Genomic DNA, 26,245 nt, shown 5'->3' with positions numbered 1-26,245 from the left:
ACCAACATGATTCTGTGATTCTGTGAGAGCCTTACACCGAGAAGTCCCTACATGGCAGATAGTGCTGAATGCCCAGCCAGGAGGTCAGTCTGTCTACTGCAAGGACTGTTCTCTAGTCCTGGCATGCCAGGACATGGAGCAAAGCCCTAGAAGTCAAGCAGAAATGACACTTGACTGGATGCTTCTGGAGAAGACATGGACCCTGCATGCCAGCACCTCCACGGACCCATGCCCTGGGACAGGTCTGTCTTTCCAAAGCAGCTGCACAAGCCACAGAATTGAACTGTTGGTATTTATTTCAAAAAAATATCCCTCGATCCTCTTTCAATTCAGCATTTATGTAGCTCTCAGCGTGGCAGACAGTATAATGGCTGAAGTACAAACTACAGCTTATGAGAGAGCAAGTGGCTCAGTCAGCCAGCTGCTCTCCGGGGTCATTCTCCTCAGATCTAATTTTATCTCTCCAAGCTGTGCAGGGGGAAGTGAAGCAGAGTTTTTTGTAAGGGGATCAGTTCATTCCTGACAGTAAAAGGAAAGACTGTCGTTATATATGAGCCCAGCACCATCCCACTGTGTAAAAACCAGGAGCAAGGTTGTTACAATCATTTTTCTTGAAGCTTAAATAATTCAGATTTATTAAACAGGACTTAATGCTAAAGCAGAATTGATAAGTCTGTTTAAATCCTGTTTCTAAACTCAAAGCAGGCAGTGAGCTGGTTGCAGGTTGATACTTCCAGCCGGGAAGAAGAACATGCAAATGTCAGAGTGCTGAGCTGAACCAATGAGCAGATGGCCTTTCTCATGGGGGAGGTTATGGGGCTACAGCTTTACAGTGATTATTTTTAAGTTCTGAAAGTGACACAGAAACCAGGAACCCAAATCTTTGTGCAAATTAATGAATGCAGCCTTGAATGGAAATGAGAACTGTAACGTGAACGCTGCACCATAGAGTGCTGTATTGGCTGGGGTTAACCTGGCCTGGGGTCATGCAGAGCCAGCTCAGGTCCAGCAGGTCTTCTTCGGTCAGACAAAGCATTATCCTCATGAAAGCCAGCATCCTGGCTTGTATCAGCACTAGTGTGGCCAGCAGGACCAGGGCAGGGATCGTCCCCCTGTGCTCGGCACTGGGGAGGCCGCACCTTGAATCCTGGGTGCAGTTTTGGGCCCCTCACGACAAGAAAGACCTTGAGGTGCTGGAGCGAGTCCAGAGAAGGGCAACGGGGCTGGGGAAGGGTCTGGAGCACAAGTGTGATGGGGAGCGGCTGAGGGACCTGGGGGGGTTTAGCCTGGAGAAAAGGAGGCTGAGGGGAGACCTTCTCGCTCTCTACAACTGCCTGAAAGGAGGGTGTAGCGAGGGGGGGTTGGTCTCTTCTCCCAGGTAACAAGTGATAGAACGAGAGGAAACAGCCTCAAGTTGCCCCAGGGGAGGTTTAGATTGGAGATCAGGGACAATTTCTTCATGGAAAGGGTTGTCAAGCGCTGGCACAGGCTGCCCAGGGCAGTGGTGGAGTCCCCATCCCTGGAGGGATTTAAAAGCCGTGTAGATGTGGTGCTGAGGGCCATGGGTTAGTGGTGGCCTTGGCAGTGCTGGGGTAACGGTTGGACTCGATGATCTTAAAGGTCCTTTCCAACCCAAACGATTCCATGGTTCTATTCTATGATTTCCCTCAGTTCTTCTACCTCAGCACACGTACACCGAGGCACTTTCTCGCTCCCCAGTGAGCGCCTACCGAGGGTATCTTCGCACTTTAAGCAGCCTTATAAGGCAGTCAGAGGCTTTTCTTGGCTTCAGTCCTCATGCTTTCCTGGAGATACCTACAAAGAAAAGGAGAGCGTTCCCTTTGAAGGCAGGACTTTGTTTAGTGCTGATAAGGGGGTTTGTTAACTCAGCTTTGATCTCGCTATCTTATCATCTTCTGGGCTCCTCCCTTTACCTTGCAGACATCTTAGTGAATCTCCACTGTTCTCAAAACTCCCCGTACCTTTCCCTGCCCTTGCTCCTCTGCACTGAAGCAACAATCTGAAGCTCCATCAAGGGAGTGAAGGAGTATCCAGCCCTCCCACCCAGCATCCCCTATGCCCAGTTAGTGAGGAAAAAAGTTTCAGGTGATGAAGTGTCCTGGCATTCTGCTACCTTGAACAGTTGGGTACCAGGACTCCCCACCCTGAGGGTACACCATCAAATCCTCCCATTCCAAACCCCTCTTTGACCTCTTCCAGGGACTCCTCTTGCAACACCTATTTCAGGTGAAAGTCATTTTATCCCAAGAAGCTACAGAATTATTATCTCTCTATTTCAAGAGAAAAGAGTCTTACTACAGGCCATTTCCTGATGAATAGCAGTTGGAGATTGATCCTGGCCTTGGGGAAGCCAACCTGCTTTGTTTAGAAATTGAAGGGCAGAGTGGTGACACAACCAGGGGACACGGGAGGAGACACATGGAAGAAATGCAAAAGGAGGCAGCAAATAAAACACATGGAAGGTGACATTCCTGGGGATACAGCTGGAGACACACTCGTGGAAGGTGGCACTTTGTGCCAAAGGAGATACCTCTGACAGGTCTGTGGTGTGTGGATAAGCCCCACCGGGGCAGGGACACCCCCAAAGGGACTGCAGCTCCCACAGCACAGCAGGGGAGGTGCAAGGAGCAGCAGAAGAAGAGAGTAAGCAGCAAGGAGTGGTAGGCAGAAGCTGTTGAGCACTGACCCCAACCTCCTGCATTGCCCCATCTCTCACCAAAGAGAGTGAGTGCAGTGAGCGGTGAGAAGTTGGGGAGCTGAGACTAGCAGGGAGAAAAGCTGTTGGACTGAGGTTCAGCCTGGGGCAGGGGGAGAAGAAGAATTTCCTTAGGTGTTTGTTGAATTACTTGTCTTCTAGTTTTTCTCAATACCTAAATGAGTAATGAAAACTTTATGCTAGTTAACAATAAATTAAACAAAGTGAAATTCCCTGAGCTGAGACCGTTTTGCCCATGACAACCTATTGACCTGCAAGATGTTTGCTCCCTCTGTGAGGTTTATTTTCCCCTCACTGTGGGGCTGATGCAACATCTTGGGATTTTTGCCTAGTCGCAGTGTCAAGGGTTTTCACAAACGTCATGGAATTGACTGTGAGCTGACTAAGAAAGGGGGATTGATGACTCCCATCGGGCGAGACAATGGGTTAACAAAACACCCTCCCTAGACTGACTCACAGACGCTTTGGGACTCACCCTAGATCTTCCGAACGTGGTGGCATTCTGGGTGAATACGCAGAAATTCCGATTTCTTTCCTCAAATCAGTCTTCCCAGCTGCTATCCTGGATTCATCCTTAACAGGATTTTGCTACTGCACAACTTGCTCCATGTTTGTTTGAAATCATGACTCCGTCAGACGTGCATGTAGCCATGGGACTGATCAATAAACCCCTACAATGGGAGAAGGCTCGGGGGAGGGGGGCAAGGGCTCATGAAGCCCGGGGAAGAGAGGAGAAAGGTGTTGAGGTGTTGGAGCGAGGCCAGAGGAGGGCAACCAAGCTGGTGAAGGGTCTGGAGGGTCTGACCTACGAGGAACGGCTGAGGGAGCTGGGGGTGTTTAGCCTGGAGAAGAGGAGGCTCAGAGGTGACCTTAGTGCAGTCTACAACTACCTGAAGGGAGGTTGTAGCACAGTGGGAGTCGGCCTCTTCTCCCAGGCAACCAGCGCTAGGACAAGAGGACACAGCCTCAAGCTTGGCCAGGGGAGGGTCAGGTTGGCCATTAGGAAGCATTTCTTCTCAGCAAGGGTCATTAGGCATTGGAAGGGGCTGCCCAGGGAGGTGGTGGAGTCACCATCTCTGGAGGGGTTGAAGAAAAGCCTGGCCATGGCACTTAGTGCCCTGGTCTAGTTGCCATGGTGGTGTCAGGGCAATGGTTGGACTCGATGAGCCCAGAGGGCTCTGCCAACCTGACTGATTCTGTGATTCTTCATAAGAGACTATAGCTGAAATCTCCACAGGTTTCCCTCTACTTAGTATAACTGTCTAAATATCATTTAGTAACCGTGTGTTCCTCCGGACAATCACAACTGTCTTTGCTGAGGGCAAGCCTAGAACAAGATATGCAACAGAATGACTTTCCTTGTGCTTCCACGATCCGAAATGACAGTGCAATGTGCCTTCACACTTGGGTGTGAGCTCCTTTCCAACGGTGTAAGAGCTCAGAGCTGGGGATCTCACCTGTGATACAAGATGCATCAGCATCCTCGAAATCCGGAGGCGACGAGAGCATGTCTGGGGTTTCACTCATGCACACGAGATTGTCATACGTGATACCAGACAATGAGATCGCTGTTCTGATTCCACAGAGAGGATGCGGACTTCATTTCCCCTTCCTTGGGAAGTGATGTGCTGAGCACCAGGTGCAACCTTCTGCAGGCTGGAGTCTGGACACGGTAGCGGATGGGTCGTGTCGTGCAGCCGGATTACGGGACCTGTCTCCTGCAGCTGGAGGTTTCCTGTTCGCCTTCGCCGTGCACAGAAAGAGGAAGGGCAGCCCCCAGAGCCCGGCTCCACGGGCCTCCCAGGGGTGTTGTTTCTCCCTTTGTAGGGGAAGTTGGTGTGCTGCTTTTCTCTGCTGTTCCAAACTGAGCTGAAGGATAAGGCGGGGAGCAATGTGACTCATCGTTTTGGTCTCTGATGGTCTGACATCTGACATTCTGGGCCCTGCACTTCAAGAGAGATGTTGAGGTGCAGGAGTGAGTCCAGAGGAGGGCGACCAAGCTGGGGAAGGGTCTGGAGGGTCTGACCTGCGAGGAACGGCTGAGGGAGCTGGGGGTGTTTAGCCTGGAGACGAGGAGGCTCAGAGGTGACCTTAGTGCAGTCTACAACTACTTGAAGGGAGGTTGTAGCGGGGTGGGAGTCGGCCTCTTCTCCCAGGCAACCAGCGCTAGGACAAGAGGACACAGCCTCAAGCTTGGCCAGGGGATGGTCAGGTTGGCCATTAGGAAGCATTTCTTCTCAGCAAGGGTCATTAGCCATTGGAAGGGGCTGCCAGGGAGGTGGTGGAGTCACCATCTCTGGAGGGGTTTAAGAAAAGCCTGGACATGGCACTTAGTGCCCTGGTCTAGTTGCCATGGTGGTGTCAGGGCAATGGTTGGACTCAATGATCCCAGAGGGCTCTTCCAGCCTGATTGATTCTGTGATTCTGTGACATCGGTGCTCTACCAGAAGCTCTGCTGTCTGGCTGCTCATCTTGTCACTCTCAGTTCAGCGACATCTTCTGACAGCTCACAGCAGGGTGCCACACGCTTTTTTGAGCAGAAAACATTCCAGTGGACAACTAATCAAAAGGGCCTGATGAACATCCACCCCAGTGGCCTCCATTCAATTTATTCCACCTAACCTTTTAAATTACTGCTGGGGCTGAAATACTCTGAGATCTTCCTGTAATAGATTCGGTGTCTGCATCTGCCCCCACTCCCAGGAGGAATATTCCTCTCTTTTTTCCATGCTTACAAGTTTGATATTCCCGGGCAACCAGCGCTAGGACAAGAGGACACAGCCTCAAGCTTGGCCAGGGGAGGGTCAGGTTGGCCATTAGGAAGAGTTTCTTCTCAGCAAGGGTCATTAGCCATTGGAAGGGGCTGCCCAGGGAGGTGGTGGAGTCACCATCTCTGGAGGGGTTGAAGAAAAGCCTGGACATGGCACTTAGTGCCCTGGTCTAGTTGCCATGGTGGTGTCAGGGCAATGGTTGGACTCGGTGATCCCAGAGGGCTCTTCCAACCTCATTGAGTCTGTGATTCTGTGATTTCTTCTGAGACTGAGGGAAATGAAGCAGGAAAGTACTTCCCATCTACAGATGAGTGTGGAATGGCGAGGGAAGCCAGTGGCTGCTGTGTGGCCCCACCAACGTTGCTCTTCAAGGATCAGCACTTGATTGTGAGTATTCCCACAAGGTGAATGAGCGTGTAGGCAACACATTTCAAGGCAGAACAGTTACAAATAACTGATGTGTCCTCCTGGCATACAGGCTGGGATTGAGAGGACAAAGGAGAAGTATAATCCACCAGAAATTCTTGGGTCTTTGTACAGCTACAGCAGTACAGGGAAAAGTCCACAAGGTGTCATCAGAGCATCAAGGAACAGCAAAAAAACCCACCAAACAACCCCAAAAAACCTTTCTGGAATAAAGGCTTGCTGCACAGCTTTTGTCTGGGGAAGTCCACACGACACATTTATAGCGGCTGTAGTCATCTTCGTGCTGAAATACTTTAAAATCCACTCAGTAGTGAAAACATTTGGCTCTTTTGGAACTTTTTATAAGAAGTAAATCTCGAAGTACTTCACGAAGATGCTAAGAAGCTGGAGCAGTGCTTTAGCAAGAGGAAAACTGGGATGCAGAGTAACTTGCTCATCACGACTCAGGAACAGGGTCAGGAGGAGAGACGAGCTCTTCTGAGAGCTGGGAGTCCAGATGGTCTGTGTGTCCCCTGTGTACGTGCTCCTGGGAGAGCAGCAGAACCTCTACCACCACCGCCAAGAGTGGCAGGGTAGGACTGACAGAGAAGCAGGGCTCAGTGACAGCAAATATTACCAGTTTTTTTGAATGAGGCAGATAAGAAGCGTTTGGTAAACGTTGCTTTGAGCTCCCCTTGTGTACCTTGACCATGGCTCCACGTGAGGTTTCAGAGACAAGGCTCTGGGTGGCTCATTCTTCACACACAAGAGGTGAGCAAGAAGAAGAGGAACCAGGAGCTGTATAAATTCGCCCGAACACATCCCATGGGACACTGAGGGGTGGCCATGTCACCCCCCCGGCCCTTCCCAGCACAGATGTCGTTTGGATGTCCCTGGCTCTACCACCCAGCTCCACTGCAGACACAGGGGCCAAAATTCACGTCACTGACCATGTGAATGTCGTTGCTTTAAGAGTGAGTCTGGTCCAGAGACCAACACCAGTAGAAACCACTCTGCAGCCATCCAGCTACAGCAGTCACTGGCCGTGGAGTAGCCCAACACATTTCTTGCAGAGTTCTCCACTCCATCTTACACCACGGGGAGCAGCTATGGCTCTGCAATCCATTACCCCTGCCCAGCGGGTCTGGGCCCACTAAAGCCATCTTCTAACAGTTTGAAAGCAGAGCTGGGTGCTCTTCAGGGAGATGTAATTACTTGTAGGCTGTGGACCTTGCCTTGGTAGCCATCTGCCTTCATCCCATCACACTCACCCTCTGGTAGAGACACACAAGCTTCTTGCTGGTTCTTCTGCAGCTCTTTTGACTTGTGTCTTCGAAGAGATTTCCATCTCCAAGAGAATCTGAACACTGTAGGTTATGTAGGATTTACTGAAGTTATAAGTAGCTACTCTACTGCTGTGGGTCCCTGATCTTCACCTCAACAAACTGGCCACCCAAGTGTATATGACATATGACATGTCTTTGCTAGTTCAGCTCCTACCTCTCTTGATCCTTCCATTTGTACCAAGCTTGTGGCTCTCAGGCCCCTCACAATCACAGAATCACAGAATCAATGAGGTTGGCAGAGCCCTCTGGGATCATCGAGTCCAACCATTGCCCTGACACCACCATGGCAACTAGACCAGGGCACTAAGTGCCATGTCCAGTCTTTTCTTAAACCCCTCCAGAGATGGTGACTCCACCACCTCCTGGGCAGCCCCTTCCAATGGCTAATGACCCTTGCTGAGAAGAAATGCTTCCTCATGTCCAACCTGACCCTCCCCTGGCCAAGCTTGAGGCTGTGTCCTCTTGTCCTAGCGCTGGTTGCCTGGGAGAAGAGGCCGACTCCCACTGCGCTACAACCTCCCTTCAGGTAGTTGTAGACTGCACTAAGGTCACCTCTGAGCCTCCTCTTCTCCAGGCTAAACACCCCCAGCTCCCTCAGCCGTTCCTCGCAGGTCAGACCCTCCAGACCCTTCACCAGCTTGGTCGCCCTCCTCTGGACTCGCTCCAACACCTCAACATCTTTCTTGAAGTGCGGGGCCCAGAACTGGACACAATTGTACTTTTCTACCTTGTACCTGGACACAGCAGTCATGAGGGACAACAAGCCGCCATGGGCATTTTTCTTCAGAGGTGAGGTGTAGATGTTTGGCCCCTTTAAAATTTTCACTTATGCTCATCACTGAAAATGTAAATATTGGCAGATAGAACCATACCAATCTTAGGCATAAATTTTAGATTTATGACAGAAAAAGTCCTATGACTTGTAGTAAGAAAGAAATTAAAATTGTTATAGTGAATTTACCCTAATTTTTCTAGATTTCAGTAAAAATTGTAATATTTTTTGAGCTGTCAGTACATGGGACATAGCCCTTCAGCAAGGGTCATTAGCCATTGGAAGGGACTGCCCAGGGAGGTGGTGGAGTCACCATCTCTGGAGGGGTTTAAGAAAAGCCTGGACATGGCACTTAGTGCCCTGGTCTAGTTGCCATGGTGGTGTCAGGGCAATGGTTGGACTCGATGATCCCTGAGGGCTCTGCCAACCTCAGTGACTCTGTGATTCTGTGAAATCATTTTTCTATAACCGGGTTCGATATTCTCATGGAAACTGGAGGGTCCTGTGTAAGCCTGTAGGACTACAAGGGATGGTTGTTCCAGGGAAGCAGAGAGTTCCTGAATCTGAGGAATGATTCTCCTCGCTGCTAAAGCCACCAAGCGTTGTCATCAAAGAAATTGCAGCAGACGTTTGGAAAAAGATGAACCAACCCCAGAGAACAAGCAAACAAATCACGGAACAGAACCAAGCTCAGCTGGAAAACACGGCCACCCCTGGGCATTTTCTGCATTGCAAATGATGTGAGCTTGGATCATCAATATTCATGGCATGCAGGAGCTGAGCGTGTCCAAGTGCTGCACAGCCCTGGTGCCCTCTCGTTATTGCCTGCGTGTGGGGCAGGAGAGAGAAACAAAGTCGGTGACATTTATTGTTAGCTGTCTGATCACAACTGACCTTTTAAATGAAGACTGAAGCAAAAAAAATCATTGCCTGCTTGGTTTATTTTCTCTGATGTTATCAGTCATTCCCTGGCACACAGTGAAGCATCACAGAATCAATGAGGTTGGCAGAGCCCTCTGGGATCATCGAGTCCAACCATTGCCCTGACACCACCATGGCAACTAGACCAGGGCACTAAGTGCCATGGCCAGGCTTTTCTTAAACCCCTCCAGAGATGGTGACTCCACCACCTCCCTGGGCAGCCCCTTCCAATGGCTAATGACCCTTGCTGAGAAGAAATGCTTCCTAATGGCCAACCTGACCTTCCCCTGGCCAAGCTTGAGGCTGTGCGTTGCCTTCTTGTTCCCTTTCCTTTCCCTTCTCATTGTGTGTCTTGTCCCTAACTTTGTCCATGTCCTTGCCCCTGTGCCCACGGGCACCCCGGCTGCCCATCGGACGAACGTACGGCAGCAGCTCACGAGGAGAGTACCTGAAGGGGCTACAAGAAAGCTGGAGAGGGGCTTTTGACAAGGGCATGGAGTGACAGGACGAGGGGGAACGGTTTTAAACTGCAAGAGGGGAGATTGAGATGAGATCTGAGGAAGAAATTCTTTGCTGTGAGGGTGGTGAGAGCCTGGCCCAGGTTGCCCAGAGCAGCTGTGGCTGCCCCCTCCCTGGCAGTGTTCAAGGCCAGGCTGGATGGGGCTTGGAGCAAGCTGGTCTGGTGGAAGGTGTCCCTGCCCATGGCAGGGGGGTGGAACTGGATGGGCTTTAAGGTCCCTCCCAACCCAAACTAGTCTGTGATTCTGTGATTCTATGAAAGGACAGTGACAAAACAAGCTGGGGAGCGTGGGGAGCCGTGACAGCAGCTGCGAGCGATACCCAGCATGAGCTGCCCACGCTCCTGGAGTGCTGGCGGGTGCCAGGACAGGCCAGAGCGCCGAGGACAACCTCGAAGCACGGGAATTCAGTGCCTTTGCAGTGTTTTCTTAGTAAGAGCTTCATTAACGCATAAGACATGGGAATTTCCCCAGTTCCCAATGGCATGGGAACAACGCAGTGGCCCCGGGGAGGAGAGGTGACCAACCTCTTCCCTGCTCAGTGCTGCTGTTCCCTCTTCACTGCTTCAGCTACTAAAAATCCCACCTGCACGAGTGGTTTTGATTCAGTTTCCGTGGGTCCTCCCTTGCTCTCCCCGCGGGCTGTAACTGTCCCCGTTTAACCTCGCGTCCCTTACTTTGCTTTTACCCCCAGGCTCTTCACTCTGTCCTTGGCAAGAGCCACCCTCACCATGTGTGTGACCTGCAGGTGCTCCTGGCCAGCCCTTTGCCACCCTCCCGTGCTGCACCTAATGCAGCTGCAGACCTTGCTGAACTGATGCTGATGAACAGACGGTGCTGGGGCGCGTTCCTGGTGTCGTCACCACTGACCTGGCAGGAACTCGGTGAGCACATAAAATGAAATCACAGAACCACAGACTGGTTGGGGTGGGAAGGCAACTCTGGAGATCATCCAGCCCAACCCCTGCCCAAGCAGGGTCACCCACAGCACGTTGCACAGGGTCGTGTCCAGGCGGTTTGAATATCTCCAGAGAAGGAGACTCCCCCCCTCCCTGGGCAGCCTGTGCCAGGGCTCTGGCACCCTCACACCAAAGAAGTTCCTCCTCATATTCAGATGGAACTTCCCGTGTCTCAGTTTGTGCCCGTTGCCCCTTGTCCTGTCGCTGGGCACCACTGAGAAGAGTCTGGCCCCATCCTCTTGACACCCCCCTGAGGTATCTGTGAGCGTTGATAAGATCCCCCCTCAGTCTGCTCTTCTCCAGCTGAACAGCCCCAGCTCCCTCAGCCTCTCCTCGCAGCAGAGATGCTCCAGCCCTCTGACCATCTCCGTACCCCTCCGCTGGACTCTCCCCAGTAGTTCCTTGTCTTTCTGAACTGGGGGGCCCAGAACTGCACCCAGTTACTCCAGGTGTGGCCTCACCAGGGCCGTGTAGAGGGGGAGGAGAACCTCCCTCGACCTGCTGCCCACACTCTTCCTAATCCCCCCAAATCACTTTACCAAGTTCACATGGACTCTCTGCACTCTTAGAGCTCATACATTGACTTTTACAGACAGTGAGCGAGCTCATACCCCGCAAAACCAGCTCTTTTGCTGCTTAGATCTTGTCCTAGCGAAGCTTCCTGCAAATGGTGGAGTCCCCATCTCTGGAGGGGTTTAAGAAAAGCCTGGCCATGGCACTTAGTGCCCTGGTCTAGTTGCCATGGTGGTGTCAGGGCAATGGTTGGACTCGATGATCCCAGAGGGCTCTGCCAACCTCATTGATTCTGGGATTCTGTGATTCTGTCTCCCTGAGCAGCGTATGCGCTGCAGAGCTGCACTTACTGGGATTACTGGGATTACTGCCGCTGGGTTCCAGCCCGGCGCTGCGGAGGAAGGAGGCTGCGGACGCCCTTTGCGATGATGCTCATTCCTTTATTGGTGCCATTGCCCGGGTCCCGCAGGGTGCTGCCCCTCTGGGGTCGGTCCCAGCACCAGCTCCAAGCCACGTCACAGCCCGTCGCAGAGGCGCCCATCCGGAGCCGGGGGGGTTGGGATTAACGACCTCTCTCCATCCAGTCTGTATAATATATATATATTTATAATATGTCCTGTATATCCATATGTATAGAGCGACAAGGATGGGCCACCGTACAGTAAACTTCTGATTTCTAAATAAATCACCAGAGCAACAGGCACAAAAATTTGGTCCTAATCAAGGCCCTCACCTTGTCAGTCAACCCGAAACGGAGCCGAACCCACCCCCTTGCGAAAAAAAACCCCACCAGAACCTGAAACCCCAAATAATTAAACAATTAAACAACACAAACAGCCCCCACCCGGTGCCGTCCCCCCCGGGATGTGCCCCCTGTGCAGTGACTCCCGTTGAGGGGAGATCCCCAGCGTTCCTGGGGCTTGTGCGGAGGGTGGTGGCAGCGGTGGGGAGATGGAGCGAGTGGGCAACGGCCAGACCCACGCGCACGAGTGAGGAGATACAAGCGGCACTGGGGGGTTGGAAGTGGCTCAGCCATCCCCTGCACCGGGCACACGCGTCTGTGCTCTGCGGGGGTCCCACCGTGACCACGGTCCAGCTGGACCCATCCTTTGCCATGACACAGGTGAGGACCAACGCACGCCGTGGGAGACCAGTGTGGAGCACAGCCACCCTTCAACGTGAGAGAGCTGGGGAAGAGAAGGCTCCAGGGAGACCTTCTAGCACCTTCCAGTGCCTGAAGGGGCTACAGGAAAGCGGGAGAGGGGCTTTTTACAAGGGCATGGAGTGACAGGACGAGGGGGAACGGTTTTAAACTGCAAGAGGGGAGATTGAGATGAGATCTGAGCAAGAAATTCTCTGCTGTGAGGGTGGTGAGACCCTGGCCCAGGCTGCCCAGAGCAGCTGTGGCTGCCCCCTCCCTGGCAGTGTTCAAGGCCAGGTTGGATGGGGCTGGGAGCAACCTGGTCTGGTGGAAGGTGTCCCTGCCCGTGGCAGGGGGTTGGAATGAGATGATCTTTAAGGTCCCTCCCAACCCAAACCAGTCTGTGAGTCTATTCTATGATTCTATGAACACGATGCTCCATGGCCTGGGAGAGCCAGGGGGAACGGGTGGACACCAGCTGCTCTTGAACTTTGTCTCCCATGCCTTGGGTAGGGAATGGAGGTAAAAGAGACTGTCCCCAGTTCATCACCTCAGGGCTCCACGAGTTGCTGATCCGGCTGGAGATGAGCTTGGGGCAATTAGAAAACAAGAAAGGGAAGAAAACGTATTCCTGGAGGCAGCTTCTCCCCTTGCTGAGCTCTGCACTGCCTGACCCCGACCCCCAGAGGCCCCATCCTGGACACAAAATAAGGAGCCAGGTCGCTCATTCACTGGGTGCCACGGGGCAGAGCCCGCCTGCTCCAGTGGATGTGCATGGACAACCCCCAGGGTGCTGGTGGTACCAGCAGGAGCTCACCTGGAGCTGTGGGAGGGACCCATCTCACCTCCTTCCTGCACCCTCCTGCCCAGGCTGAGGACAGCCCAGCCCTGGCTGCTGCTCGAAGGGACTGAGCTCAGGCCTGGGGGCAACCAGCTTCCAAACTCACCTACAAGCCAGCTGCTGGGGTTGGGGAGAGGGGGACAAGGACTTCAAAGAGGCAGAAGGTGTTATGGGGCACAGGTGGGGAAGGGAAGATGGTGGCAGAGGACAATGACCAAGAACACGAGGCAGGACAACGTTACAGGGGATGGGGAGAGGACACCCCGCAGCAGAGCAGGGGACACGTCAGGAGATGGGTGGGAAGGTCTGTGGATGCCCCAGCACATCAATGGGACACTCCTGTTGGGTGGCACTTGCCCTGCTCTGAAGTAGACACAGCTGATGCTTCTGCTCCTGATGTTTCTGCTCCTGATGCTCCTACTCCTGATGTTTCTGCTCCATGTCTGTGCCTCGGTCCCTCTCCCTCCCTCGCCCCGGGTGCTGCACGCAGGAGCCATCGAGGCGAGCAGTGACCAGTCCTCCAGCAGAATTCTCTTCATCACCAGAAGACACCAGAAGACAGTCCCTACCTGCAGGCTCCTCAGATCCGCCTTCCCAGGGACAGGCCTCAGCGTACGTCCCTCTGAAGACCCCCACCCTCCCACGTGAACCTGGGGGTCGCTCCCTCATTCATTAGGACCTCGTCAAACAAAGGGATCTCCTCCACCTCCACACATCGGAAGCCATCCCAGGGAAACCACAGCTGCTGGCCACGTGCTGCCAGGGGGGGTCTTCAACAAGGACCTCAACCAAGTTGCTGAAAGCTGCATCACCCACCAAGCGATGGCCTGGCCCCTACGTGTGATGGGCTTCAGGTCACCAGAGTGGCCTTATGGCTTGTCCCCTCTTACCCATTACCCGTTTCACGTCCAGCCCTCCACGACCCACGCAATCACAAGGAAAGTTCTCCCAACTACGAGGTCACCTCCACGTGGCACTACCCAGCCCGGAGGAGAGCGATGTTGGCATCACTCCTCCGGGCATCACCATCTTGTCCTGCACGTCTTCGTTGCCTTTAGTTGCCGGGATGGTGGACGCTCTCACCTCTGGTTCCCCTCAGGTAGCATTGCTCCCCAGTGTGTGTCTTTGGGAGGGGTGGGTGGAAGGGGACAGAGATTTCCACCTCCTATTCTGGCTGTTAAGGAGTTAAACACCCACCAGCCAGGGATGGGAGTGAGCTGGGCCTCAACTGGACAGGACAGGGCCAGCCATCTCCAGAGCACGGCACAGGTGAACACAGTCCTGGCACCACCGGGACTGGCTTGGTTTGGTCTTTGGTTGATCTCCAGGCCCTCTCCATGGATGGAGCTGGCATTCCTCGCGTGACAGCCATGCCCAGAAGTCAACGAGATGTCATTGCTGCCACGGGTGCTGACGCAGGCTGGAGAGTCCCTCTGGGCCTCTGACAAGCCCAGTGCAAGGTGCTGCCACCATGAAGGCTCCAAGTCCTTGTAGAAATCACCAAATTCCCTGGGTTCCACCAAAGCAGACGCAGCACCAGCGGCCGGGGCCGCCTCACCTTCTGCCAAAGCCACCAGCGAGGGGCACACGGCCTCCAGTCCGACCGCGCCTCCTGACCCTGCGCATCAACCACTCCATAAATAAATACATTAAATAAATAAAGTGACAGATCCGGATGGGGGGGAAGGGGGCAGGAGGAAGGAGGGGGCAGACCCCTCGCCCCGGGGGCTGTTCGTGAGCGTCTCACACAAACACACGCGCACACAAAGTAGCTGAAGACTAAGACGAACTGGGACCGGTGGAGATGCTGCCAGCTGGGGCCCCGTCCTGGGCCACCAGTGGGGCACAGTCCTCGCTGCAGGGCGGCGCGGGGGACGAGGGGGTCCAGGACGTCACTCCTGAGCTGGCGCGGTGACAGCGCGCGGGGAGCTGGCGGTGAGGGAGACATGCGTGGTTGAGGATGGCAGCGACCGCGGCGTCTGGCACCTGGAGGGGGGACAGAGAAAACCTGGGTTCCTTCTCCTTCCCCTTCCCTGCTCCCCGCTCTCCCCCAAATCCAGCCATTTCCATAGGATCACAGACTGGTTTGGGTTGGGAGGGACCTTAAAGCCCATCCAGCTCCAACCCCCTGCCACGGGCAGGGACACCTTCCACCAGACCAGGTTGCTCCAAGCCCCATCCAACCTGGCCTTGAACACTGCCAGGGAGGGGGCAGCCACAGCTGCTCTGGGCAACCTGGGCCAGGCTCTCACCACCCTCACAGGGAAGAATTTCTTCCTCACATCTCATCTCAATCTCCCCTCTTGCAGTTTAAAACCGTTCCCCCTCGTCCTGTCACTCCATGCCCCTCTAAAAAGCCCCTCTCCCGCTTTCCTGTAGCCCCTTCAGGTACTGGAAGGTGCTAGAAGGTCTCCCCGGAGCCTTCTCTTCTCCAGGCTGAACAGCCCCAGCTCTCCCAGCCTTTCCTCCTGGCAGAGCAGTTCCAGCCCTCGGACCATCCTCTGGCCCTGCTCCAAGAGGTCCACGTCTCTCCTGTGCTGAGATGTAGATGATGATGATCTAGGACACCATCACCCTGGTTTTAATACTCATCCAACAACCGTTACCAAAGCCACGTCAGCCGCAGTTTAAAATACATCACACCCCGACAACTCATGGGCAGTGTGACCATCCTGCCCATGCCATGGTCCCCACCATCCCCCCAGCCCACCGGCACTCACCAGGAGCGGGACCTCCTCACCCGGGAGGCCGCCGGCCGCTCCAGGAGGCTGTCCAGGTGCATCAGCCTCTCCAGGTGAAGAGCCCGGGGGTCCTGCTCAGCCGGGTCCCTGCTCCGCTCGAACTCGAAGATGGCCGGAGGGGAGAGGTCCAGCTCCAAGAACATGACGTTCTCAGCCTGCAAAGAGAAAGCCAACAAGGAGTCACCACGTGGCAAAACACGGCCACCGACCCTGCCAAGGGGGAGGATAAAGCTGGGAGCTCAAACTGACCTGTCTCAAATCATCGTGAGCTTGTTTACTCTGTCTTCTCCCCCACTGTTCATCCATCCATCCACCCATCCATCCATCCATCCACCCATCCATCCATCCATCCACCCATCCATCCATCCATCCACCCATCCATCCATCCATCCATCCATCCATCCAACCACCCATCCAATCATCCATCCATCCATCCATAGAATCACAGAATCGTGTTGGTTGAAAAGGACCTTTAAGACCATCGAGTCCAACCAATAACCCAGCACTGCCAAGGCCACCACTAACCCATGGCCCTCAGCACCACATCTACACGGCTTTTAAATCCCCCCAGGGATGGGTACTCCACCACTGCCCTGGGCAGCCTGTGCCAGCGCTTGACAACCCTTTCCATGAAGAAATTGTCCCTGATCTCCAATCTAACCCTCCCCTGGCACAACTTGAGGCCGTTTCCTCTCGTCCCATCACTTGTCACCTGGGAGAAGAGACCGACCCCCCCTCGCTACACCCTCCTTGCAGGCAGTTGTAGAGAGCGAGAAGGTCTCCCCTCAGCCTCCTTTTCTCCAGACTAAACCCCCCCAGGTCCCTCAGCCGCTCCCCATCACACTTGTGCTCCAGACCCTTCCCCAGCCCCGTTGCCCTTCTCTGGACTCGCTCCAGCACCTCAAGGTCTTTCTTGTCGTGAGGGGCCCAGAACTGCACCCAGGATTCGAGGTGCGGCCTCACCAGTGCCCAGTCTAGGGGGACGATCCCTGCCCTGGTCCTGCTGTCCACACCAGTGCTGGTACAAGCCAGGATGATATCCACCCACCCACCCATCCCTCCCTCCCATTTATCCAATGACTTCGTGTCCCCCCCCACCCACCACTGCCCTCCCACGTACCCGGTACCGAGGATGCGATCCCATGGCCATGGCCACGCGGGCGTACTGGCTGATGGGTCTCTTGTACCCCACCGCAGAGGTCGGCCGCTTCTTCATTTGGTTGCTGTTTCTAAACAATAAATTCAGAGAGAAACATCTATGAGAACATAAATTCCCACTAAAAATGTGTCCAAACAGTGACAGAGCTCGTCTACAGTGAGTGAAGGGTGGCCCATCCCGGTGGGGCTTGGAGAGGATTGCCACCCGAAGGCACCTGCAACCATCCCGGGGTCCCTGGTGCCCCCCCAGCCCCAGGACACCCCTGCCCGGCAGGCAGAGGCTCCGTGCCCACGGGTGGGCAGCAGAGTGTGGGTCGAGGCCAGGGACGTACCCTCCGGTGGGCACCAGCGGCTGGAACTTCCACTGGTCCTCCTCCCCGTCGAAGTACAGGCGGTTCATGATCTTGTTCTTCTCTTCTGGTGGGATGAAGTTCTCGATGATCAAGTACCTGAGCGAGCGACCGGGCGAGAGAGAGACAGAGCGGGAGCAAGGGAAGGGGTTAAGGTGACAAGGGACAGAAAACAGGTCGGAGAGGGATGGCAGAAGAGATGGAGATAGCGCAGAGAAGTGGGAGAGCATCCAGAAGATCACAGAATCAATGAGGTTGGCAGAGCCCTCTGGGATCATCGAGTCCAACCGTTGCCCTGACACCACCATGGCAACTAGACCAGGGCACTAAGTGCCATGTCCAGTCTTTTCTTAAACCCCTCCAGAGATGGTGACTCCACCACCTCCCTGGGCAGCCCATGGAAACATGGTGGTGATGGAGAGGCTGAAGCAACAGATGCAGGTGACAGAGGGGCAGGAGAGGGCGGGCGGAGGAGGACGGTCACCAGCGAGGAGTGGGGACGCTGGGGCCGTTCCTTCCTCCCGCAAGAACCCCCTCTCCTCCCTGGGCCCACCCGCTCCCCCCACTGGGAACCAAAGGGATAAAAGGGGCCCCAAGGGGAACTGGGGGATTTTTTTTCCATATTTCTGGGGGCAAATTGAGCAGCTGCAGGAAATTGGTCCCTGTCGGTGAGTTGCTTCAGTGAGTTTGAATCACGTTCGAAGAGAAAGGTGGCAAAATCGGAGGGAAATTTTGTTCCTAGGAAAAGTATAAATATTTTATCTTGAACGTGCTAAAAGATAAATATGTTGGGTGGGAGTTTTAAAAGATATTGGATAATGTCACCTCTGCTCTGGAGACAGGCTGAGAGAGCTGGGGCTGTTCAGCCTGGAGAAGAGAAGGCTCCGGGGAGACCTTCTAGCACCTTCCAGTGCCTGAAGGGGCTACAGGAAAGCGGGAGAGGGGCTTTTGACAAGGGCATGGAGTGACAGGACGAGGGGGAACGGTTTTAAAGTGAAAGAGGGGAGATTGAGATGAGATGTGAGGAAGAAATTCTTTGGTGTGAGGGTGGTGAGAGCCTGGCCCAGGTTGCCCAGAGAAGCTGTGGCTGCCCCCTCCCTGGCAGTGTTCAAGGGCAGGTTGGATGGGGCTGGGAGCAACCTGGTCTGGTGGAAGGTGTCCCTGCCCGTGGCAGGGGGTTGGGACTGGATGGGCTTTAAGGTCCCTCCCAACCCAAACCATGCCAGCAGCTCCAGCGGGGCTGGGGCTCACCCCGCGTCCCCCCAAAGCCGCTCTCCCTGGAGGACCGCGCTGGGGCTGGGGCAGGTCTCCAGGTGCCCTTGGGGGACACTCACCTCCACGTCCCATAGCCCCATAACCCAGGCACAGCCCACGCTGCTGCCAGGCCGCCATTTCTGCTTGGGGATCTTCTGGGTTTTCATCTTTCTCAGCAGCTTTTTAACACTCTCGTGTGCAAGTCGCACACCCCAGCCCTGCCCTGGGTACCCCAGCCCTGCCCAGGCACGGGGCACCCACGAGCACCTACTTGAGCTTCAGCTCCCGCGTCTGCTCGTTCTGCGCCTCCTCGAGGTCCTGCCGCACGCGGATGTACTCCTCGTGCTGGTCCTGGATCTCCGCCTTCACGGCCTGCAGCTTGGCGTACAGCTGGGGACAGGGGGACACCCCTCAGCCCTGCTGCCCCGAGGGACCCCCCATCCCCTCCTGCCACCCTCTCACCTTCTTCAGCTTCTTGGTTTTGATCTCCACCTCCTGCTGCAGGGACGTGTAGGTCTCTCGCAGCTCCATGGTCTCCTCGTCCCGCAGCAACATCTCCTGCTGCATCTCCCGCTCCCGGCGCTTCTGCAGCCCAAGGGGGGGGACACTTAGGGACGGGACGGGGGACATGGGCCCCCCTGGGATGTCCCCATCGCCTGCCCCAGCCGGTACCTGCTCAGCGATCTCCTGCCGCTTCAGCTCCAGCATCTTCTGCTGCTCGTTGGTGTGGTCCACGATGGTCCTGCCGCCGATGAGCAGCTTGCTCTCCATGGCCTGGGGGTGCAGAGCGGGGTGGGGGGTCAGGGCTCTCCCACCCAGCACCCCGGGGGTCTGCCCCAGGCCCCCACCCCTCGCTGGGCGGGCACCCCTGGCCCTGACCCCCTCCTGTCCCCAGCCCCAGATGTGCTGCAGCTGCTGCAGCGGGGACATGGCCCTGGTCACCCCACCCCAGCCATGCTGTGCCGAGCCATGCCGAGCTGTGCCGAGACACAACGAGCATCCCTGGGTCCGACTGGCCGCGGCCTCGGGCTCCAGCCACCCCCAGGCTGAGATCACAGAATCATGTTGGTTGGAAAGGACCTATAAGACCATCGAGTCCAACCCTTAACCCAGCACTGCCAAGGCCACCACTAACCCACGTCCCTCAGCACCACATCTACACGGCTTTTAAATCCCCCCAGGGATGGGGACTCCACCACTGCCCTGGGCAGCCTGTGCCAGGGCTTGACAACCCTTTCCATGAAGAAATTGTCCCTGATCTCCAATCTAAACCTCCCCTGGTGCAACTTGAGGCCGGTTCCTCTCGTCCCATCACTTGTTACCTGGGAGAAGAGACCGACCCCCCCTCGCTACACCCTCCTTTCAGGCAGTTGTAGAGAGCGAGAAGGTCTCCCCTCAGCCTCCTTTTCTCCAGACTAAACCCCCCCAGGTCCCTCAGCCGCTCCCCATCACACTTGTGCTCCAGACCCTTCCCCAGCCCCGTTGCCCTTCTCTGGACTCGCTCCAGCACCTCAAGGTCTTTCTTGTCGTGAGGGGCCCAAAACTGCACCCAGGATTCGAGGTGCGGCCTCACCAGTGCCGAGCACAGGGGGACGATCCCTGCCCTGGTCCTGCTGGCCACACTAGTGCTGGTACAAGCCAGGGAGCTGGTGGCCTTCTTGGCCACCTGGGCACACTGCTGGCTCATATCCAGCCGCCATCGACCACCACCCCCAGGTCCTTTCCCACCAGGCACTTTCCAGCCCCTCTCCCCCAGCCTGTAGCGGTGCGGGGGGTTGTTGTGCCCCAAGAGCAGGACCCGACACTTGCCCTTGTTGACCCTCACCCAGCACGGGTCTGCCCTCACCCGCTGGCTGCACGCTTGGGGTCCCTCTGCACCCCCTGAATTAGGAGCCCTGGATGCAAAGCACCTCACCATGCCCAGACCCCCAGGGCCCCCCCGCTGCCATAGCCAGGCCCTGCCCGGCGGGAGGGCGGTGACACCACGCCGAGGGGGGACCCCCAAGCGCAGCCCCCCCCAGCCTCATGCTTTCCCCAGCCAGGGCTCCCCGGAGCAGCCAGGTTGGTGGCAGTGGGGCACTACGGGCCCCTCACACCTCCTCCTCCAGCCTGGTTCTTGGTCCTAATGGCACCCTGTGATGGGGAGTGTCCCCTACACCCTGCTGGGGTGCAGGGAGGGGACCTGAGGGGAGCAGGGGGGATGGGGCGGGCGCTGGGATGATGCCCGGCCAGGGCATGGTGCTGCCAGCCCTCCCCGTGCCAGCCACTGCCTTCGCCGTGGGATTAAGGGGCAAAACTAGGTGCTGAGGTGCACATCTGGGTGCCAAGGAGCACATCTGAGCATAAAGGTGCACATCTGGGTGCTGAGGGGCACAACTAGGTGCCAAGATGCACATCAGAGTGCCACGGTGCACATCTGGGTGCCAAGGGGCACATATGCATGCCAAGGCACGTGCCTAGGTGCCAGGGTGCATATATGGGTGCCAAGATGCACATCTGGGTGCCAAAGGGCACAAGTCGGTGCCAAGGGGCACATCTGGGTGCCAAAGGGCACATCTAGGTGACAAGGCACACATCTGGGTGCCAAGGCGCATGCCTGGGTGCCAGGGTGCATATATGGGTGCCAAGATGCACATCTGGATGCCAAGGTGCACATCTAGGTGCCAAGGTGCACATCTAGGTCCTGAGGGGCACATCTAGGTCCCGAGGGGCACATCTGGTTGCTGAGGAGCACATCTAAGTGATGAGGGGCACATCTGGGTGCCGAGGTGCACATCTAGGTCCTGAGGGGCACATCTGGGTGCCGAGGTGCACATCTGGGTGCCAAGGTGAGCATCTATGTGTGGGCCCTGGCAGGCTCTGCCCCCCCATCGCTGGCCCACGGGGCATTTTGCCCCCCCCGGGGCGATACCTCTCTGGTGTGACTGTGCCATCCCCCCACGGCCGCGGGGTCCCGGTGTAGGGACGGCTCCAGAGGCCACTGAAGGGGACATGGCATCACCCCGCTGCCGGCCCTGCCTCGTTACTCAGCAGTTACAGGACCCGCCGTGGCCCCGAGCCAGCCCCGCTGCGCCGTGCCGGGCGAGGAGACCGCGCAGGACGGCTGCCAGCGACAGGGGCACCGGCGGCGAGGAGCCCACCTCCATGCCAGGACACCCCTCAGGGGACATCTGTCATGCCAGCCAGTGACCAGTGTCCCCCCCACGGCTCTGCCCCAGCAGCACATCCCAACAGGACCCCATGGGTCTCTGTGCAGGCATCCAGGCATCGCCACGTGTCCCTGGGCAGGATCATGCATCCCTGGGCACTGCCATGTGTCCCTGGCACTGCCATGGGTCACTGGGTACAGCCATGGGTCACTGGGCACTGCCATGGGTCACTGGGCACTGCCATGGGTCACTGGGCACTGCCATGGGTCACTGGGTACAGCCATGTGTCCCTGGGCACTGCCACGCATACCTGGGCACTGCCACGTGTCCCTGGGCACAGCCACACGTCCCTGGGTACTGCCATGGGTCATGGTACAGCCATGTGTCCCTGGGCACTGCCATGGGTCACTGGGCACTGTCATGCGTCCCTGGGTACAGCCATGTGTCCCTGGGTACAGCCACGCATCCCTGGGCACTGCCATGCGTCCCTGGGCACTGCCATGTGTCACTGGGTGCAGCCATGCGTGCCTGGACACTGCCATGCATCCCTGGGCACTGCCACACATACCTGGGTACAGCCATGTGTCCCTGGGTACTGCCATGCGTCCCTGGGCACTGCCACGCGTCCCTGGGCACTGCCATGTGTCCTGGGCACTGCCATGTGTCCCTGGGGCTGCAACAACGGCGGCTCTGGCCGTGGAGGAGGGTACCAGAGCATCCCCCTGCTCAGCCCCTCCGTTCCGAGGCAGGGACTGGCACCCCGGGCACGTCCCTGCCCGAAGGGCTCCCTGCGAGGTCTCCAGCCCGGCCACCCCATCCGGGCCACCGCGGTGACGGAGGGGCCGTGCCGGAGCGTGACGTGACCGTCACCCCAGCCCGGTACTCACGCAGGCCCCGCGGCAGCCGTGGGCAGTGGGAGGGGGCCAGGACCCCCCCAGCCGCCCCGGGGCCGGGAGCAGGGCTGGCGGGGGGCAGTAGTGCCACCCTGGACCCCCGGCACGGCCACCCGGGGCTGGGCTGGGGCCACCGCGGCCCCTCTCGTGCTCAGCCCCACATCCCGGAGCATCCCTGGGCTGGTGGCTCGGAGGGTGCCAGTAAGGTGCCCCCGGCCGCGGGGTGCCCGGAAGGATTTGGGGTGGGGAAGGGGGACGAGGGTCCCTGCAGAGCTGCCAGGCCCTGCGTGTCCCCGGCAGAGCCCTGCGGCTGGGCAGGAGGAACCGGGGGGCAGGCGGGGGGCAGGCGGGGCCGCGTCCCCAGCCCTGGGCGTGTTCCCAGGGCCACCGGGGACGAATCTGCAGCATCACTCCCCCACCCCGCCCCAAGCTGCTTTGTTGTGCCGAGGGGGACGAGAGCTGAGCACAGAGAACTCGTGCCACTGGTGACCCACTCCCTCACGGGGGCCATTCCCACCCTGCAGCCCCAGGAGCTCCCACCCAAGGTCCACGTGATGGTCCGTGTCTGAGGACAACCCCAGCCCACCACAGCACAGGAGCATGGGGATGCCCTTGGGCACACCCTGCTTGGGCACCCTGCTTGGGAGCCCACCTTGCCTGGGAGCCCACCCTGCTTGGGAGCCCACCTTGCCTGGGAGCCCACCCTGCTTAGGAGCCCACCTTGCCTGGGAGCCCACCCTCCTTGGGAGCCCACCCTGCTTGGGCACCCTGCTTGGGAGCCCACCTTGCCTGGGAGCCCATCCTGCTTGGGCACCCTGCTTGGGCACCCACCTTGCTTGGGAGCACACCTTGCTTGGGAGCACACCTTGCTTGAGAGCCCACCCTGCTTGAGAGCGCACCCTGCTTGGGCACCCTGCTTGGGCACCCACCTTGCTTGGGAGCACACCTTGCTTGGGAGCCCACCTTGCTTGGGAGCACACCTTGCCTGGGAGCCCACCTTGCTTGGGAGCCCACCCTGCTTGGGAGCCCACCTTGCTTGGGAGCCCACCTTGCTTGGGCACCCTGCTTGAGAGCCCACCCTGCTTGGGAGCCCTGCCTGGGAGCCCACCTTGCTTGGGAGCCCACCCTGCTTGGGAGCCCACCTTGCCTGGGAGCCCACCTTGCTTGGGAGCCCACCTTGCTTGGGAGCCCACCCTGCCTGGGAGCCCACCCTGCCTGGGAGCCCACCTTGCCTGGGAGCCCACCTTGCTTGGGAGCCCACCTTGCCTGGGAGCCCACCCTGCTTGGGAGCCCACCTTGCTTGGGAGCCCACCTTGCTTGGGAGCCCACCTTGCCTGGGACCCATCCAAGCACCCCACGAGGGGCTGGAGGCACAGCAGGCCTTCCCCCAGCATCGCTCGCAATGGCGGGTGGCGACAGTACCTTGTATTTGGTGGCCAGCAGCTCCGTGGCCTCCTGCTCCTTCCGCAGATCCTCTATCATCTTCTCCTTCTCCCGCAGCAGCTTCTGCTTCTCCTCGCTCACCAGGCTGTGGTCATCCTGGATAGCAGCCTTCTCCTCTTCCAGCCTCTCCTTCTGCTCCTTCAAGTAATTCTCCATGTTCTTCTGCAGGCCATCCTCGTCCTCCCCTTCGTTCTCCGTGGCGCTTTCGCCATCCACCGCTTTCTTCCTCCGGCTGCTCCTTCTCCTCTTCTTCCCCAGCATGCCGTGTTTCTCCAGCTGGGCTTTCAGCCGCACGATCTCCGCCTGAAACTCCCGCAGCAAGGTGTCCTTGGGGTCCTCGTTCACCCGGGGCTTGTTCTTGATGTTCTTGGCCCTGTTGGCGAACCTGAGGGTGGAGAGGCTCTCCTCATAGCTGTGAGAGGCCGGGCCCAAGGTGGCCACCATGATTGTCTTGGCGTTGCCCCCCAGGGAGTCCTGCAGCAGGCGGGTCAGCTTGGAGTCCCGGTAGGGGATGTGCGTGCTCTTGCCGTCCACGAGGGCGGAGATGACGTTGCCCAGGGCGGAGAGGGAGAGGTTGATCTTGGACGCTTCCTTGGGGCGCTCTCCGTGGGCCCCCATCTTGCTCTGGCGCTCGCTGCCGGCCAGGTCCACCAGGTTGAGCTTGCCCACGCGGATGTGCTCCTCGCCGTCCGGCCCCGTCTCGCTGCACTCGATGGTGATGAGGAAGATGGCGTGGGAGCGGGAGCTGTGCTCGTTCATGTTGGTGCTGCCCACGGACCGCGTCTGGCTCCCCAGGTTCATCACGTGCTCGATCTCCTTCACGTTCTTGGTCACGAAGGAGGAGAGGTCCTTGATGTACACCCCCGTCTCGGGGTTCTCCTTCAGCTCCAGCTTCTTGCTCTGGTCCTTGGCGAGGAGGTCCCTGATCTCCTCCTGGTAGATCTCCAGGTAGGAGGCCCTCACCAGGTACTTCTGGTTCTGCGAGCGGGAGATGTGGGTGAAGATGTGCTCGAAGGAGAGGGGGATGATGCCCCGCTTCTCCGGCTCCGCCCAGGCCCCCTGCATGGTGTAGGTCTTGCCGGTGCCCGTCTGGCCGTAGGCAAAGATGGTGCCGTTGAAGCCCTGCAGCACCGAGTCTATCAGCGGCCGGACCGTCTCGTCGTAGAGGTCGGCCTGCTTGGAGCTGGCGTCGTAGACAGCGTCGAAGGTGAAGGTCTTGGGCAGCTCGCCCGGGGCGGCGCGGGGGTTGCGGATGCTCACCTGGCCCAGCTTCACGTCCAGCTCCAGGACACGCTCGTAGCCCGCGGCCTCCTCCCGCCGGCTCATGGGCCGGCACCGGGCCACCACCCGCAGCGCCTCGCACCCGCCGCGGGGCCGGCCGGCCATGGCGGCGGCGGGGAGGGGTGCGATGGGGTGGGGACGGGGTGGGGATGGGGTGGAGATGGGGACAGGGACGGGGTGGGGATGGGGATGGAGATGGGGATGGGGATGGGGTGGGGATGGGGAGGGGATGGGATGGGGATGGGATGGGGATGGGGTGGGGATGGGGTGGGGATGGGGTGGGGATGGGGTGGGATGGGGTGGGATGGGGATGGAGATGGAGATGGGGATGGGGATGGGGATGGAGATGGGGTGGGGGGGCTCAGCCGCGCCGCCCCCGCTGCTCCCCCCGGGCGGGGGCCGGGTCCGGGGCGCAGGCGGGGTGCGGGCCGCGGGGGCCCGGGGGGCGGCGGGGCGGAGCGGGGGGGCGCGGGGGGACGCGGGGGGGCCGGGGGGCGGCGGGGCGGCCCCGCCGGGCGCTGGCTCATGGCAGCGCGGCCGCTGTCCCCGCCCGGGTGCGGGGCCGGGATGGGGCGGGGGGGGGCGGCGGCGGCGGCTGATTCGCTGCCGCCCGCACACGGGCAGGGCCACGGGCAGGGCCCCGCTGCGGGCCCCGGGCCCCGCCCGCACCCCCCCCGGGCACGCCGGGAGCTGTAGTCCGGCCTTTGTGCTGCGCCGGGGCCGGGAGCGGCGGGCGGGGCCGGGGCGGGGGGTGCGGGAAACGGAATGCGGGGCGGGGATGCGGGATGCGGGATGCAGGGGTAGGATGCAGGAACGGATTGAGAGCAGCCCTGAGGAGAAGGGCTTGGGGGTGATGGGTGACGAGAAGCTCACCATGAGCCGGCAACGTGCGCTGGCAGCCCAGAAAGCCACCCGTGTCCTGGGCTGCATCCCCAGCAGCGTGGCCAGCAGGGCGAGGGAGGGGATTCTGCCCCTCTGCTCCGCTCTCGGGAGACCCCCCCTGCAGTGCTGCGTCCAGCTCTGGGGGCCAACAGAAGAAGGACACGGAGCTG

At 58.2% G+C, this 26,245-nt stretch overlaps 2 protein-coding genes across 3 annotated transcripts in view; both read right to left on the bottom strand.

Annotated features, from left to right (window-relative positions):
- The window catches only part of DTNB (dystrobrevin beta), a 648,286-nt gene that overhangs the window by 340,902 nt on the left and 281,139 nt on the right, over nucleotides 1-26,245 (bottom strand). The window lies entirely within an intron of this gene.
- Nucleotides 11,362-25,313, bottom strand: KIF3C (kinesin family member 3C). 2 transcript variants are annotated; one of them, XM_068409030.1, is made up of 8 exons: nucleotides 23,892-25,313; nucleotides 19,100-19,201; nucleotides 18,890-19,012; nucleotides 18,699-18,817; nucleotides 17,156-17,272; nucleotides 16,786-16,894; nucleotides 15,645-15,820; nucleotides 11,362-14,910 (listed from the first exon to the last, which is right to left on the bottom strand). In XM_068409030.1, exons 1-8 carry the CDS (start codon nucleotides 25,296-25,298, stop codon nucleotides 14,817-14,819), a joined length of 2,247 nt encoding a protein of 748 aa, XP_068265131.1. In that variant the 5' UTR covers nucleotides 25,299-25,313; the 3' UTR covers nucleotides 11,362-14,816. The 2 variants fall into 2 exon arrangements, with proteins under 2 accessions (XP_068265131.1, XP_068265138.1); XM_068409037.1 differs by having other exon boundaries at nucleotides 11,362-11,527.

Source organism: Nyctibius grandis, chromosome 1, assembly GCF_013368605.1.
Source record: "Nyctibius grandis isolate bNycGra1 chromosome 1, bNycGra1.pri, whole genome shotgun sequence".
Lineage (NCBI taxonomy): Eukaryota > Metazoa > Chordata > Aves > Nyctibiiformes > Nyctibiidae > Nyctibius > Nyctibius grandis.
This window is presented reverse-complemented; position numbering and strand designations above follow the sequence as displayed.